General features: G+C 44.4%; 1 protein-coding gene across 1 annotated transcript in view; it reads left to right on the top strand.

Annotated features, from left to right (window-relative positions):
• The window catches only part of bmpr2b (bone morphogenetic protein receptor, type II b (serine/threonine kinase)), a 71,871-nt gene that overhangs the window by 55,840 nt on the left and 298 nt on the right, over window positions 1–15,733 (top strand). Inside the window, exons 7-13 of the mRNA XM_072685695.1 lie at window positions 112–226; window positions 4,230–4,390; window positions 4,963–5,110; window positions 5,575–5,711; window positions 6,029–6,201; window positions 6,538–7,838; window positions 11,385–15,733. The exon at window positions 11,385–15,733 is cut by the window's right edge and continues 298 nt beyond it. Of these exons, the coding sequence (XP_072541796.1) occupies window positions 112–226; window positions 4,230–4,390; window positions 4,963–5,110; window positions 5,575–5,711; window positions 6,029–6,201; window positions 6,538–7,838; window positions 11,385–11,656 (2,307 nt within the window). The 3' untranslated portion in view covers window positions 11,657–15,733. The remainder of the gene's footprint in view (window positions 1–111; window positions 227–4,229; window positions 4,391–4,962; window positions 5,111–5,574; window positions 5,712–6,028; window positions 6,202–6,537; window positions 7,839–11,384) is intronic.

The raw sequence follows: 15,733 nt of genomic DNA, 5'->3' as shown, positions 1-15,733 counted from the left end.
CTTGGATGTTTAGGGAACTATAACCCTATACCATGCAGCATTATAGGGTGCTGTTTCTAAAAGGCGGTTGCTCTGTCTCCGTGTAACTGTAGTACATGTGTTTGTATTCAGGGCTCTCTGTGTCGGTACCTGAGTCTACATACCCTGGACTGGGTCAGCTGCTGCCGTCTCGCCCACTCGGTCACCAGAGGACTGGCCTACCTGCACACGGAGCTGCTGAGAGGAGGTGAGGGTCACCTTCAAACGCTGTAGAGATGTACACCCACACTGAGACAGACTCACAGTTACACACATTCAGTGCAGAAACTCGCACGTAGTCTCTGGTAATGCAGGACTCATGGGACACAGGCTGACACTTGTTTTTCAAAGACTATGACTTGGACACAAAGAGACACCTGCCTGGAGACATGTCTCATGAATGCGTGTATTAAGTGTGTATTATTGGGTTGGGCAACATGGCAGCAGTATGTAGTTCACGCAACGTGTACAGAGAACATTTTTTATTCCACATTTTACAACATTTCACATTTGTGCTGCATCAAATCCCATTTCATCAGATTTACATAGGATGTCCCACAACTTGGGTAAGATGTGCTGTTGGTTAACACTAGTAAAACATTAAAATCCATGGATTGGCCCACAATCCAGAGTCACTAGATCGGGTCAGGACATTACTAGTAGCAACCCATATTTTAGAGTTTTAGAGAAGGTGATGTGCTGTTTCTCGGTATACAGATTTGACTAGTGGGCTTTCACTTGTGGGGAAGGGGTGTCTTGGTAGGTTTTCCAGGTCTGTTTTGGTTATGCTGTATACTGTTTCTTTTAAAGGAGATCACAACAGTGTTTAAGGATCATGCTGTGCCAGTTCCATGTACTGAACTTTAATTATCCAACTAACAGTTTCCGTTTTAGGGCCCCTTTAGAGGAATAGCGTTTTTTCAGCCTGATCTCCATCAGCCATGTTTGTAGAGTACAGTTGATTTACCACAGACAAAAACTTTGACGCAACTCTCTGTGCTTGGAAAATAACCTGTTTACTTGAAACGCACTTAAAAATAGAAGCTAGTGGGCTGGAACTTCAGGGAACTCTGTCTGGTAATTGATCGCATGCTGGTAAAGCAGCAGATAAAGATTATTTATTTGTTTAAAAAAAAAAAAAAAAAAAAAAAAGAATCCCTGAAGAAGATGAATCCCTGTTTTTTTGTTTTCTTTGGCTATAAGTGCAGCAGGCATTAAAAAGCCCTCCCTCCGACGCGTCTAACCAGGTCTGGTTCGGAAAGGGCACGGCATGTGAGCGCAGTCCACCCTGCAGTAAGGCCGCATCTGTGGCCCAGCTGCTATGCAGTCCTAACCGCACCGGATAAAAAAAGCAGTGTGAATCCACCCATAGGACGGCCGGCGCTGGGCAGCCTGTTTGTGGCGGTGCAGCGGCAGACCGCCCCGGTCACCTCCAGGGCTCACTCTGATGCGCGCATCTGGGTCAGACGGCACGTTTTCTGAAATATGAATCAGACGCTGATTCATTTTTCATGCTGCGCCGTTGTGTTAGACAGAACAGTGGCATGTTGCCTAGGGGTCCCAGTAGTAGTGTGCAGCAGCGTAGAGCACGTAGCACGTGTGTGAACCGGGACTAAGGGAACAGGATGTTCTCTGTTTAGCCAAGATTTAAAACCACTGACATTTTTATCCAGGCGCTCGGTGTGTATATACAACATGCTGCTGAGCAGGAATCTGGTCACTGGAGTTGAGAGGAAGATGGACAGGTGGACGGTGCCTTCTGATAAATGAAATTGTCAGAGCTTAGCTTTTGGCTAACTGAGCTGCTCAGTGGCCTGCTCTTTAAAGAGCCAGCAGCAGCAGGAGCAGTGCAGATAAGATAGGGCTAATTTGTGTGCGTTTGTGTGTGCTCCTCTGGTTTCTCTGGCGATGGCTCAGTGCCAGGGAGCTGCGGCAGGATCCTGTGCTCATCGGGCCTCTGCCTGGCTCTGCTACACACACTCTCTCTCTCTCTCTCTCTCTCTCTCTCTCTCTCTCTCTCTCTCGCTCTCTCTCGCTCTCTGTCTGTCTGTCTCTGCCTCTCTCTCTCTCTCTCTCTCTCTGTCTGTCTCTCTCTCTCTCTCTCTCTGTCTCTGCCCTGGCTTCATTAGAGCCTGAAGTTCAGAGCCAGACACACAGAGCAGAGAGCTGGTGGGGGAGGAGTGGCAGAGAGACATTTATCCAACAGCCTCTACACTCATGCTACAGGGCTGTTGCACTGCCACCTTGTGGCTGCCTCCGTAGTGTGCATCTCCTGGCATTGATGCACTTTGTTTTGGTACATTGCAGTGTTATGTAGAGCAAACCTAATTTGTGACGATGCCTGCCAGCCATTCTGTGCAGAGGGACTGGTGGGTAATAGTGTTTCTCACAATTTTTTTAGCAGCTCAGTTTTGTTCAATAAAGCCTTTCCTTCCCTAGAGATAAAACACCCATTTTCCAGCTTTCTCAGTCCAGCTGCCTTCACAGTTCTTACATCGGCTTGCTGTACTTTGCATTGGAGTTGTGTGATTTTTGAGAGACCATTTTTTAAAATATGATCTCATTAGGAGAGGCATTGGTTCAGTAAATGAACCCTGAAGCAGTGATTTTCTTGGTCTGCAAAGTTAACCGTGGAACCATAAAATGAATGCAGAGTTTAAGTTAAAACTTTGGATGTAAATGCATTAATAAAGTATTAGCGAGTCTGTAAGAAACTCCTGCACAAAACCAAGCTCTCGTGTGTGGTTCATGAAGCGTATTTGTGCATTTGTTTTCAGTGGTAAAACTCTTGCAAGCGGACGACAGTAAAATTACCCGGATTATGTGGGGACTCCACCCCGGATAAACCATAGCTTCACAAGTTCAGTGAAAAAAGGAAGGTAATTCGGCCTGCAGTTTTCTCAGAAGAGGAGGCAGATAAATACATGCCTGACAGGAATAAAATCACAGAGGAGCCCCATTACAAAAGGAAATTACTCCAGAAGCTCATGTAAATTGATTCCCGTCTGAATAGGCCTGTGTATCCCCGGCCCCAAAACACCTGATTCAGCGAATAAACTGCTTGATAATGAGCTGGATCAGGTGTGTTTGGGTGGTGATTATTGGAAAGCTTGCAGGGCAGGAGCTACCTTATATGTCCCCTATATGTCCAAATATATGTGGACACCCCTACCTACAGTTGCACCCATCGCAAACACAGAAGTGCAAATGTGTACACACACAGCTTGTCTAGTACCTGTAGAGAAGAATTGCCAATAGAATGACCTATTGACACCATGCCTAATGCCAGGTGTGGGCTAGAAGGTTATAAAGCCCCCCAGCATTGAGCTGTGGAGCAGTGGAACCGTGTTCTCTGGAATGATGGTGCTCAACTCCATCCCTTCTGAGATGAGTTGGGGATGAGGTGAGATGGTGATTATCCAACATCCTGACCTCACGAACACTCTTTTCACTGTATGCAATCAAATTCTCACAGCAATGCTCCAAAAACTAGTAGAAAGCCTGTCCTGGACAGTAGAGACAGTTGCTCCAACATAAGGAGGATTGTTGTTGTTTTTAAATACCCTTGTTACCCTTGTAAGATGCAATAAATAAGCAGGTGTCTCAATACTTTTGTCCCTTTAGTTGACCTTTTATTTGATTGTTTATGGAAGTCCTCTAAGATTTATATTTTCCTTCATTCATGCAACAATCAGGGTTAAATCAGTCTCATATACAATCTGACTAACACACAATGTTACCATGCCAGATATTAATTAAGCAAATTGTTTAAATGACCAAAGTCAGGGACGGGCAGTGTAGAACTCTTACATGTAGTAACTACTAAAACCTCTTTTAAGGCCAGTACAACCAACCCTTTACTGCAGCTGCTGATCAGTGTCCTGCAGTGGGATATTTTGGCTTATTTCACATAGAAAAACTAGTTCAGTTAATATTAGCTGAAGGTTTAAAAGCATGCAAAGGTGTGGAGTACATTGATCTTGTAGTGGTTTTGGGGCGAGAGCTGACCAGTCTTGTCCGGTCTTTTTCATGTTAGACTCATTGAACACTGATAATACTGGAAAGAGAATGATTTTTTTTTTTTTTTTTTTTTTATTGCATCACCTCCCTTGTGGCCCATACATCATTGGAAACATTTACCTCCATATAAAGACAAGCTTTGCTGCCATATCTCACACTAATGTACATTCTCTGTCTTTCCCCTCTCTCAGATTCATATAAACCTGCGGTGTCGCACAGAGACCTGAACAGTAGAAACGTGCTGGTGAAGAACGACGGCACCTGTGTAATCAGCGATTTCGGCCTGTCCATGAAACTGACAGGAAACCGACTTGTTCGCCCTGGAGAGGAGGAGAACGCTGCCATTAGCGAGGTATACCAAACAGTGCTCACAAGCCTGGAACCCTCTCTCATATAACACAGATCAGAGTGAATGTCGTCTAGAAAACTAGGGCTGTCTGGAGGTGTAGGCTATGTTAAGCCTGATCAAATTGCAGTCCTTAAGGTGATTTTACTCTCACTGCCACTGTCGTAGAAGTGGGATAAACAAACGTTAACCATAATTTGAAGCAGTGAAGCACATTTGTACATTGTTTGTATTTGTACGTTGTTGTCATGCAAAAACCTTTCATCTCCAAAATGTCCAAAACTTTACAAGAGAGGAAAAAAACTGTTTAGAAAGATTTTATTCTTCCCTTAGGTCCATTCATTGCTACATTTTGATGCAATGTGAAGAACAACTGCCAAGTTTAAATTGTCAAAGTGAAAAACCTCTAAAATGGAGATTTAAGCTTTCTGCGTAGTGAAGTTCTGGACAAACAAGGGAAAAATGTAGCTCCTAAGTGGTATTTGTTGTCTGTGACTGCTTGCTCAAGTCAAGGTCATTGGCCACTAGGGCAGCTTGTCTAGCACATCCCACATAATGCGTGCTCCTGTCTTGTCCAGGTGGGGACCATTCGCTACATGGCCCCAGAGGTGCTGGAGGGGGCAGTGAACCTGAGGGATTGCGAGTCTGCCCTCAAGCAGGTGGATATGTATGCCATTGGTCTGATCTACTGGGAAACCTTCATGCGCTGTACAGACCTCTTCCCAGGTGAGAACTACAGTTCTGTGTATCTCATACACACATTTAGGACCTGTGAACATTCTGCTGGCTAAGCAGAATGGCTGCAGCGTGTTAGATGACCCAATTTCGGTGCGCTCATATCTCACCCCCTATCTTCTGTTGCCTTCATTCATTCCCTGGTAAGGACTGTGATTTGACATGACACGGCTACTCCGTCTATGCCAGCGGTTTACAAGTCTACTCTTGTCAATCTGCAGCGTCGGTTTACTGAAATCACTGCCAGTTTAATCAGCCATGTCTGTTTATTGGACTAGAAATGGTGGGCGACAGTACAGTGGAGTTAGCTGAAACCTGTGTTACTGTCTCATATACTCAGCTTTATTTTACTGTCATGCGTTTATTATGTCCCACTAATGCAGAAGACAAGGCGACCTTTCAGCGAACCTGCTGCTTCTGTACGGTGCTGTAACCAAGTGTGTGTTCGTTTGCAGGGGAGACGGTACCAGAGTACCAGATGGCTTTCCAGGCGGAGGCAGGGAACCACCCGTCCTTCGAGGATATGCAGGTGCTGGTGTCCCGAGAGAAACAGAGACCAAAGTTCCCCGAGGCCTGGAAGGAGAACAGCCTGGTAAGGGGGACATATGTGCTCATTTTCTGCTTCTGTGACAGGGATGGGCAACCTAATTTTCTAGCACCCCGCAGCGCTGCAGGTGTTTGCAGCATTTCAGTGCGTGAATTGATTACTAATTGATTTCCTTCAGCAGCACAGTTAGGAAGGCTCGTAGCTGAGCATTCAAGGGCTTGCAGTTAACCGACGCAGACCTCTAGGAACTGCATTTCTTACCCCTGCTCTGTGAAGTTAGCATGATTTTTGCATAAATGAGTTTCTGTACATGTACTGTGGTATTTATTTACTTATCTTTCTGTCTCTTTTTTTTGTCTCAGGCCGTGCGTTCTCTGAAGGAGACGATGGAGGACTGTTGGGATCAGGATGCAGAGGCTCGCCTGACTGCTCAGTGTGCAGAGGAGCGCATGGCGGAGCTGCTTCTTATCTGGGACAGGAACAAATCTGTCAGCCCTACAGTCAACCCTATGAGCACAGCACTTCAGAACGAGAGGTCCGCTAACAAATGCACACTCAGTCATCAGAGTGGTTGTGTCTGTTTATGCTGTTTATAGGTTTTTAAGAACTCTGGATGACGTTACTGCTAGGGGTTGCATGATAACTAATTTTTACTAGCTAGCTAGTTGTCAGTTCCAGTATCAATTCACTACTTTGGACTTTGAAACTCTGTACTTTACGCTGTGCTCGACTAGTTGACTGTGGCCCAGAGCGCCAACTAGTGGATTTAGTAGTACACTAGACTATGCCACCACGTTACACAAGCTGACGTAATGCATAGTTATCTGAAACTGCCATTTATATAACTGGCTTTCTTCTTGTCCTGTTGTAGGAATCTCACCCACAGCCGCAGGGTTCCAAAGATGGGGCCTTACCCTGACTACTCCTCCTCTTCTTACATTGAGGACCACGAAGGCATGGTAAAGAACCTTCCTGGAGACATGTCCACCTCAGGCACGTCCTCAGTGAGCGGCATGGGTGTGAGTGGCATCGGCACAGGCACAGCAGGCACTGGAGAGAAGAACAGAAATTCTATAAACTACGAGAGGCAGCAGGCCCAGGCCCAGGCCCGGCTCCCAAGCCCGGAGACCAGCGGAGCAAGTCTCTCCACGACCACCACCACTACAGGCCTCACCCCTAGCACAATCATGACCACCATCTCCGAACTGGGGCACTCTGAGGAGGCCGGTGTGGGGAGCAGCGTTCCTGTGTGCCTGCAGCTGACTGAGGAAGACCTGGAAACCACGAAGCTGGACCCTAAGGAGGTGGATAAGAACCTAAAAGAAAGTTCTGATGAGAATCTGATGGAGCATTCTCAGAAACAGTTCAGCGCTCCTGACCCGCTAAGCTCTGGCAGCTCCAGCTTGCTTTACCCTTTCATAAAGTTGGCGGCAGAGGTGACCGGTGGAGCTGGAGGTGGGACACAGGCAGAGTTTGGTGCAGGCAGCAGCGGAATGGGTGATGCCCCACCTGCCATGTTCCCTCTTCCTAAGCAGCAGAACCTTCCTAAGCGTCCCACCAGCTTGCCCCTCAACACCAAAAACCCCAGCAAGGAGTCGTCATCATCTCGACTGAAGTTTGGCAAGCACAAGTCCAACCTGAAGCAGGTGGAGACGGGCGTGGCTAAGATGAACACTGTGGCGGCTGTGGAGCCTCATCTGGTCACTCTTACCAACAATGGGCCTGTGGTGCGGAGCGGAGCAGGGGTGGTGGTGGTTAACGGTTATGTTAACGGATCCTCTGGACAGTTTGGGACCACAAACCCGGCCGGCCCACAGGGTGAGGGTGGGGCCCCGCTGCTCCAGAGCCAGCTCAGTGGAGAGGACAGCCGCCTTAACATCAACATCAACTCCAGCCCCGACGAGCATGAGCCACTGCTGAGGAGAGAGCAACCTGCAGCCCGCGACCACACGGGCCGCACCAACTCCAACAACAACAACAGCAATGTCCGCACCCCTGCTCCTGCTCCTGCTGCTCCTTCTGCTGCAGCTGCCCCACCCTCAGAGCAACCAGCCCAGCCCTCAGTGCCACAAGTGAAGGAGGAAGCTCCTTTGAGACAGCCCAAGCCCAGGAGACCTGAGCGACCCAATTCACTGGACCTGTCCTCCACTTCGCAGGATTCCTCTATATCCAGTAAGCTCTTCTCATCTGTCTTTGTTGTTTATCATTTTTTTTGCTTCAAAGAAAAATCCTTTCTCTCATATTTATTTTCTTTTTATTTATGCCAATTCATTTCAAACCAGATCAAGTCAACCATGGGCCCAATTAAGGTCAGTTATGACATGCACAGTTTAGACCAAAAAATTATGTAAATTTAAGGGCCGAATTAAAACAGGAAAGGACCAGCTAAAAATTTACTGATAAGGTCTTTTCCGCTGCACTTAAAAGATCATAACTGCAAAATATAGCATTTCCTGCTGTTCTGACCCTGAAAAACAGGTGGCAACAGGAACGGCTTGTTTTAGAATTCAGAAAAGGAAATGAATACTTTCAGAATTGATAGACACATTTTTTAAAGACCCCGAAAATAAAATGTGGACACCAGTGCATCATCCAGTTGCAGCCAGTTAAATTCTCCTTTATCGCAGCTTATCTGATTGCACAAACCCACTTTTCTATCTAAAATAATACATGCAGAAAACCATCCAGCCCACACAAGAAAGCATCTCAACCCTTATTTCGGAAGTGCAATGAAAGTTGCAGGTGGCCTTCCTGCTCGGTTGATGTGCAGGTGTCCAAAAGCTCCTGAAGTGGGAATTTTCATTAATGGAATGCATCCATCATATCTCTGGAGGCCAAAATTGCACCTAAATCTCCACTTCTTGTTGCACATGCATCCTAGCCTGCAGTGGTACGGAAATGGAAAAATCTGTTACAATTCTGGGGAGGCTGTCCTCACACTTATCTCCATTTTCCTCACTTTCTCTTCCCTCTCTATCTTTCTCCTCTTCTTCATCCTCTTTTCTCACTCTTGCCCTTTCATTCCCTTCTCTTCTCGCCTTTCTGTCTCTCACCTCGGCGTAGTTGTGCGTTCTTCTTGGCTGATAATGGTCTCTGAGCGGTCCCCTTCGGCTGAGTCATACTTGGACCTTTATCTGTGTGGAGACAGGCTCAGGCGCACCCTGGCTATTCCAATCCCCTGGAGCAGGGAGGAGAGCCTAGGGTGCGTGTCAGCATCCCCACAAACAGTAACCTCTCCAAGTGGAAGGCAGGCGGTTTGTTTGTGCAGGGCATGTCCTCCTCTCTCCAGCCAGTAAGCGCTACCACTTCAAGCAACGAGAGGGATAGGCTGGCTCTCTGTTCTTTCTTTGCTTTGAGTGCTCGTTTAGAGAGAGGGAAGGAAATTCCTCGGAGCCGATAAGGATCCACAAAACGTTCCGCCTCAGTTGCAGACGGCGATAAAGGACGATGCATGTAAGGAGACGTGAGGGCCATTATAGGCCGACTCTGGTTGTGGCACGAAAACAAAACAGGAAAATGAGAGAATAACATGTCACAGTGGATGGCAGTGTTTATGTGGTGCCTTGTGCTGGAGATTGATGCAGCAAGCACTAGTCATCATAGTTTCTGTGGAGAAAGGTCACGGAAATCTCAGGCTGTTGTAATACTATTATTTGGGTGCTTTATAGGGCGGGAAGCTGTGTTGATTTAACTTTGCTGTTTGGAAATCAGCTCTGACTGTATTCCCAGGTTAGAATTGCAACACGTTGTTTGTTTTTCATTTGTGGCATTATAATCAAGTACAATCATGCACATTTTGCCCAGTGCTATCAGAATTACTTTACTGACCATGTAGAACCGGTGCATATTACCAAGAAGAATTGGCATCATAAATGTACAGTGTTGAGTGTACCACAGTATGAACACTGAATTTACTGTAATATAGATGGAATATGATTTCTGTAATTAATGCAGGTATATAAATTGTATCATTTAGCAAATTACAGTACTATGCAGAAGTCTCTAATATTCACTAATATTATTTCAAGCTTGTTTTACCTTGGCAGGAAGTGTGTTTATCTCTAAGAACACAACAGTAGAATTAGGGGTCGAATTAGTGATATGGCAAAAATGTAGACCCTGTTTACACCTGGTCACTTCATGCCTCTTTTAATATGAGGGTTTTTTCAGGGTCACCATAAAAATGCAAGTGTAAACACACCCAAGCTATAAATCGGATCACTCAAAGCACTTCAGGGGGTGGTCTGAGACACGCTTGAGCCACATGTTCTAGCAATATTAACACATCTCTCCATGAGGCCTTCTACAACCGAAACTCCTCCCAGTACAATCGAAACTGCTGCAGAACCAGCAAATTTGCATTATCCATCTCACACAGCAAACGGATATCAGTCTGAGTAACCGGAGATGCATTTGACTACCAAGTGGAAATGAATGTGGTTAAAATCTTCTCCGTATACAGTCTAGATACTAGTCACATGCACTGACCAGGTGTAAACATGGTCATTTTTTAATACTTAAAGACATTTTCATGATGATCTGGATCACAGTAGTTTTACACATAGACATGATACACTAGTAGTGTATGTTATGTCAAACAGGACAGACATGATTATGCTATCTGTAATGAAAAACACTATTTGGACAAAAGTATTGAGACACTACTTAATCATTTCATTTCAGTTCAATTCTTTGTTTCATTTAGTCCCATTTCCACAGGTGTATTAAAAGCAAGCACCTAGGCAGGCCTTAATGAACATCAGTGAAAGAATGGGTCAGTCTGAATTCCAGTGTGGTACTGTAATAGGAAAGTCAGTTGGATAAATGTCTTCCCTCCCACATATTTCACCATCAACTGTGAGCGATGTTATTGAAATTGGGGAGCTTTTAGGAACCACAGCAGCTCGGCCACAAAGTGGCAGACCACGTAAAGTAAACGCTCTGCTGATTGAATAACTGTAGAGTTCCAATCCTGCTGTTAGAGCTGCAAAGGGGGACCAACTCCATATTAATGTCTGTGGATTTACAGTAGAACAGGATGTCATAAAAGCTTGTTTAGGTGTAACGTGTTGATGTCCAAATACTTTTGTCAATATAGCGTATTCGTGTCCTTTAAGTACAGACAAGTTATTTACAATATGTAAGACGTTTCTATATGCACAGTATGTAAATTACATTTACAGGGCTGGGTTCCCAAAAGCATCTTGGCACAAAGATTATTCTTAAATGCTTAAGCTTTTTTTTAGGTACCTTTACTGTTATCATGCTTTTACACCTTTACAGTATGACACACTTCTTCACATGTCCCAGCTTAGAAGGCTAGAAAGAGCTTAGGATGAGTCATGCGAGATCCAGCAGCGTCAGCTTATTGGACCCAGCTATTGATCACAACGCTGTAACCACTGAGCCACCACTTTACTTCTCTTCACCAGTTCAGATGATCGTAACAGTAAGATGCTTTTGGAAAAATGAGTCCTATGGTTTTCCCACTAGGATAGACCATATTGGACGTGGCTATAACTGTGTGGTAGGCATTCTCAGCCTTATAATGTGCAGTTCCATTTTCCAACCAAAAGGGGGCATCATTAATCTGAATGTTCATCATTTCAGTGTTACAGTTTTCAGTGTGGACGATACAGGACCACCTTCAGATTTGTGCTACGTTGACCTTATTCAGTATATAACCTTTCTCTCTCCGTCTTCCTCACTCCCCTACAGGTGAGGGCTCGTCTCAGGAGGGAAAAGCCGGGTCAGGCGAGAAGATAAAGAGACGTGTGAAGACTCCTTACTCCTTGAAGCGGTGGCGCCCCTCCACATGGGTCATCTCTACGGATACGCTGGACGGAGAGGTGAACAACAATGGGGCAGGAGGACGGCAGGGGGCGTCAGGCGCCACCCGCTCCAAATCCAGCACCGCTGTGTTCCTGGTGGGAGGGGGAACTGCCACCGCCACCCTTCCCTCTGACCCACCTGGCATGACCTGCCTGTGAACTAACTCCTGACGTTTGAACCCTGCTGAGAAAGGGCCAGGATCAGCGTGTCGATACTGGAGGGTTTGGCAGCATGTTGTTGTTTTTGTTTCCCCAAGATCCTGACATTTGAAATCCAGTAAGAGAAAGTGAGGGAGGAGAAAAAGATGAAAGAAAGAAAGAAAGAAAGGAACAGTTCTTGGAGAGCAGACTCTCAAACGTGATTTGCAAGCACTTAACATCGTAATATTGAACTTCTCCGACTTTCTTTGAAGAAATCGCTTTAAACCGTACCCAGCTATGCAGCAACATTGGCTTCAAATGCTTCCATTATTTTTGTTGTTCCATTTTAAATCAGAGTATAATTGTAAGAATGGCTGTTTGATCGTTTTTTTCTTTTTATTTGTTGCACTTTTGTTGTTTTTTTTGTTTGTTTTTTTACGAGTAATCTTAATCACAGTTCTATCTGTTTTCTCTGACCAGGCTGGTCTTAAAATGCAAAAAAAAAGAAAAAAGAAAATGACAATGTGTTGATTTAACAATCATGCTCGACTGCTCTTATGGACGTAAATGAAATCTAATGAAGTCCATATAAAAAAGTCTCTAAGACAACAATTGATTGCAGTCACATCTGTTAGACAATTTTATAAGTAGTACAGTCATGTTTTTTTTTTGTTGTTGTTGTTTTTGTTTTTGTATGTAATATCTATGTATCCCCCTTTTTTTGTATTACATTTTAAAATGTGCAATAGGCTTTAGCTTTGAGGTGCTCTTTAAGACTTCTGTTCTATATTTTTGCAGCATTTTTCTTTTTAAATAATATTGTTGACTAAATGGTGCACTTACCAGCAACCTTGTGTTCATACAAGCGCCCCTGTTTGCATTTAAGCGTTTAAGCAGCATCTTATGGATGACAATCCTTTACCTTCTCATCAATCCCATCAAACCTGAGAAGGAGAAGCAAACAATCATAAAAAAACATGTACGGGGTGTTTAATCTTTCTGTTCTTTTGTTTGTTTGTTTTTATCTTTACTTTGAGTGTTGGTAGTGCACAGACGACCGCCGAAAGCTTGCAAGCTTAAAGGACAGAGGATTTTCGGGTTTGTTACAGTCTGAATCGAGCTCCAGCTCGGTCTGATCTCTGGAAAGATGTTCTCCCTTCTCAACGGACACTCATCAGCGTGTTATACCCATACCCCACTCGTTCACATGGTCCATTTTGCAGAGGAGCGGTCTGGTCCTCTTCTGCCTGCAGCGTGGAACGACAGGTGTCTGCACGAGGAGTCTCGATCATGTGTCTACGGCAACAGTCTAATGCACAGCTATCGTGCTCTCTCTTTCTCTCTGTTTGAGTATCTGCATAAGAGTATGTGAGTGTAAGAGTGCCTGAGCAGTCGTAGCATTCGATTTCACACTTCTGCAGAAGAAACACTCTGCTATACTCAGCTCCCTGGAGCACAGCTATGTAAGAGAGTGGACTAGTCAAGTGGCTTGAGGTCAAGTGTTGCTCTCTGCATTCCAGTTTTACAATCGGCACAGTCACCACCACATATGTACTTCAGATGTAATTTATATGTCATGTTACACTACATAGACCTGGAAGTTAATGTATATGTTATTGTGCATATTACAGCTACTCCTTCAGTTCTCCTTCTCCTTTTTCTTTCCCCTTTCTCCCTTTCCTCCTAACCTCTGTTTATGAAAAGTGTGTAATGAGACGATGGAAAGTCTTGATTGTACTCGTATGTATCGGACTTGAGAGCAAGAGGACTGAGCAATTGTGTTTCCTTTCATTTCCTTATGAGTACGGTCATGCTGACAAAGGGAAGCTGGGTCTACATCAGCACTCTTCTCGTAAGCGGATGCATATGCGTCCTGAGGTCTCTTTTTAGCTGTTACTACACAGTTGCTAGTTTTTGTTAGCTACTTTTTTTTTCTTTACTTTTTTTTTTTTTTTTTTTTTACGTAGTGCCAAGGGCCAAACCTCAACTCTGTAAGTCCAGAACGTGTCTGAAGCTATGCTGTTTGGTTTTTTTGTATTGTTATTCTAATCAACTCAGTCTGTGAGATGCTTTATAGCCATGTAAAACTGTCATACTTCTGTTTTACTTTCTCTCTGTAATGTCCCTTTTAGGTTTATTGGCAATTTAAAGGCTGCCGCGTCATCCATCCTGGTAGTTTCCCCTCAGCGTGCTTCAACCCCTCAACTCAGTCCTTTCCACTCATGTGGAAGAGCAGTTTGAACAAAGGTTGCTGTCATGCTTGCAACAACCCCACGAAACATCATCAGTGCCACCAGAATCATAATCATAATATTTTAAGCTCGGCATCCCGTCTCATTGTTTTAACCATCCTCATTCGAAATGGGCTTTGTCGTTAAAAGGGCAGTTAATGTGTCTACCAGCTAAATTTCATCCCGTGCCACAATTATGGCCTGTGGAGACAGATGCGTTCTGCAGAGGCTCTGAAAGCTGCAGAACTGCTGTGCGCTCCAGGCCCGAGCCATTCAAATAATTACATATTGATGCACCATGATGGAAAACCAAATCTGTGCGATACTGCAAGGCAAAGAGTTCCCCTTCTAGAGATCCTTTCTGGGACCCTTATCAAGCATACTGTACTGTAATGGTAAATTACAGTCATGGTCTTAGTAATGAGGAAATGCAGCACCCACTTATCACACGCCACATCCTCTTCAGACTAGGCGTTTCTGACAAGTAATAGCAAAAAAAAAAAGAGAGAGAATTGTAGGTGACGACTTGAGACATCTGGAGAAATCTGTTGTCAACAGTTGGTGTGGAAACTGTACTTTTCTGTGTATGTAGGCTATGTAATATAGGCTCACCGGCACGGTGTAAATATATCTGTATAGAAGTGCGGTTGCCTGCACATATACTGAAGACTCAACTGTAGCTGTGGGACCAAGAACAATGCTACAACACTGTGATCTTTATCTCCAGATAAAACAGCACAGTTATGCAAGCCAGATCAGAGTTACACGTTATATTTCTATTTACATGTATGAACACACACATATTGTTCATTTCTAGAGCCAAACAGAAGGAAATATGATTCACTCTAGACAACTCTTAAGGTGCTACAAAGGGTTCTTTGAGCAATGCCATAGAAGAACCACTTTATGAAAGAAATGGAAGCGTGAAGAACCTTTCCTGCATTTCTACTGCTTTTGAAGGTTCTTCGCCTACATATCTCTTTTATAAACATGGTTCTTTATGGAACCCAAATGGCACTTCTGTGGCAGAGGTCTTCAAGTCTGGACCTTAGCATCCTTAGTAGGTTTGGCACTACATGGCTGATAAATTGCATCAGCTGTTCCCTTAATTTCCAGTGATTACAAAATCCCGGACTAGAAACTGGGTTCTAGGTTCCAAGGTCCAGATTTGATGACCTGGGTTTTATGGTATTGCTCAAAGAACCTTTGCAGCACATATATTTGTAAGAAAAAGCTAATTTCTAATAATTCCAATATATATCATGCAATTTTTGACCACAAAAGAATATTGGGCTTTGTGCAAAAGTTTAAAAACTCCACGAGCTCCATAATAATTCATGCCAACTATTACACCAGTGACCATCTCTACTGTTGTAGAACCCCTTTTAATGGACTCAGTCAGTGCAACACTTTCCTTCTATTCCTTTAATGCTCAGTGCTCTCTCATGACCGCCGTCAAGCTCTGTGCTGTACTACAGCTTTAGGTTACAAGTCGGTCACATGGCTTGAACTCACCTGTTTGTTTTCTGACAAAATCATGTCTCTTGAAATACGCCCCAATCACATCACATATAATACAGAGCTTAATATGCAATTCAGTGAGGGGAATCTAAATATGCATTTCACACGGCCCTAAAACTGCCAGTTCCACTGAAAGCAAAAGGAATGCAAGTCCGTTCATTAATCCCAAAACCACTGCACCGCTTTTCAAATCCAGACATGCTCACCCATGCCCACGCTGAACTGGCAAAGTTTAGCTGGGCGAGCGGTATGTCAACTTAAAATTGTCGAAAAACAAAAGTAGTTGATTTTGGTGTGTGTGTGTGTTTGTGTGTATGTGTGTGTGTGTGTGTGAGAGAGAGAG

Source organism: Salminus brasiliensis, chromosome 8 (assembly GCF_030463535.1).
Source record: "Salminus brasiliensis chromosome 8, fSalBra1.hap2, whole genome shotgun sequence".
NCBI classification, from domain to species: Eukaryota; Metazoa; Chordata; class Actinopteri; order Characiformes; family Bryconidae; genus Salminus; species Salminus brasiliensis.
This window is presented reverse-complemented; position numbering and strand designations above follow the sequence as displayed.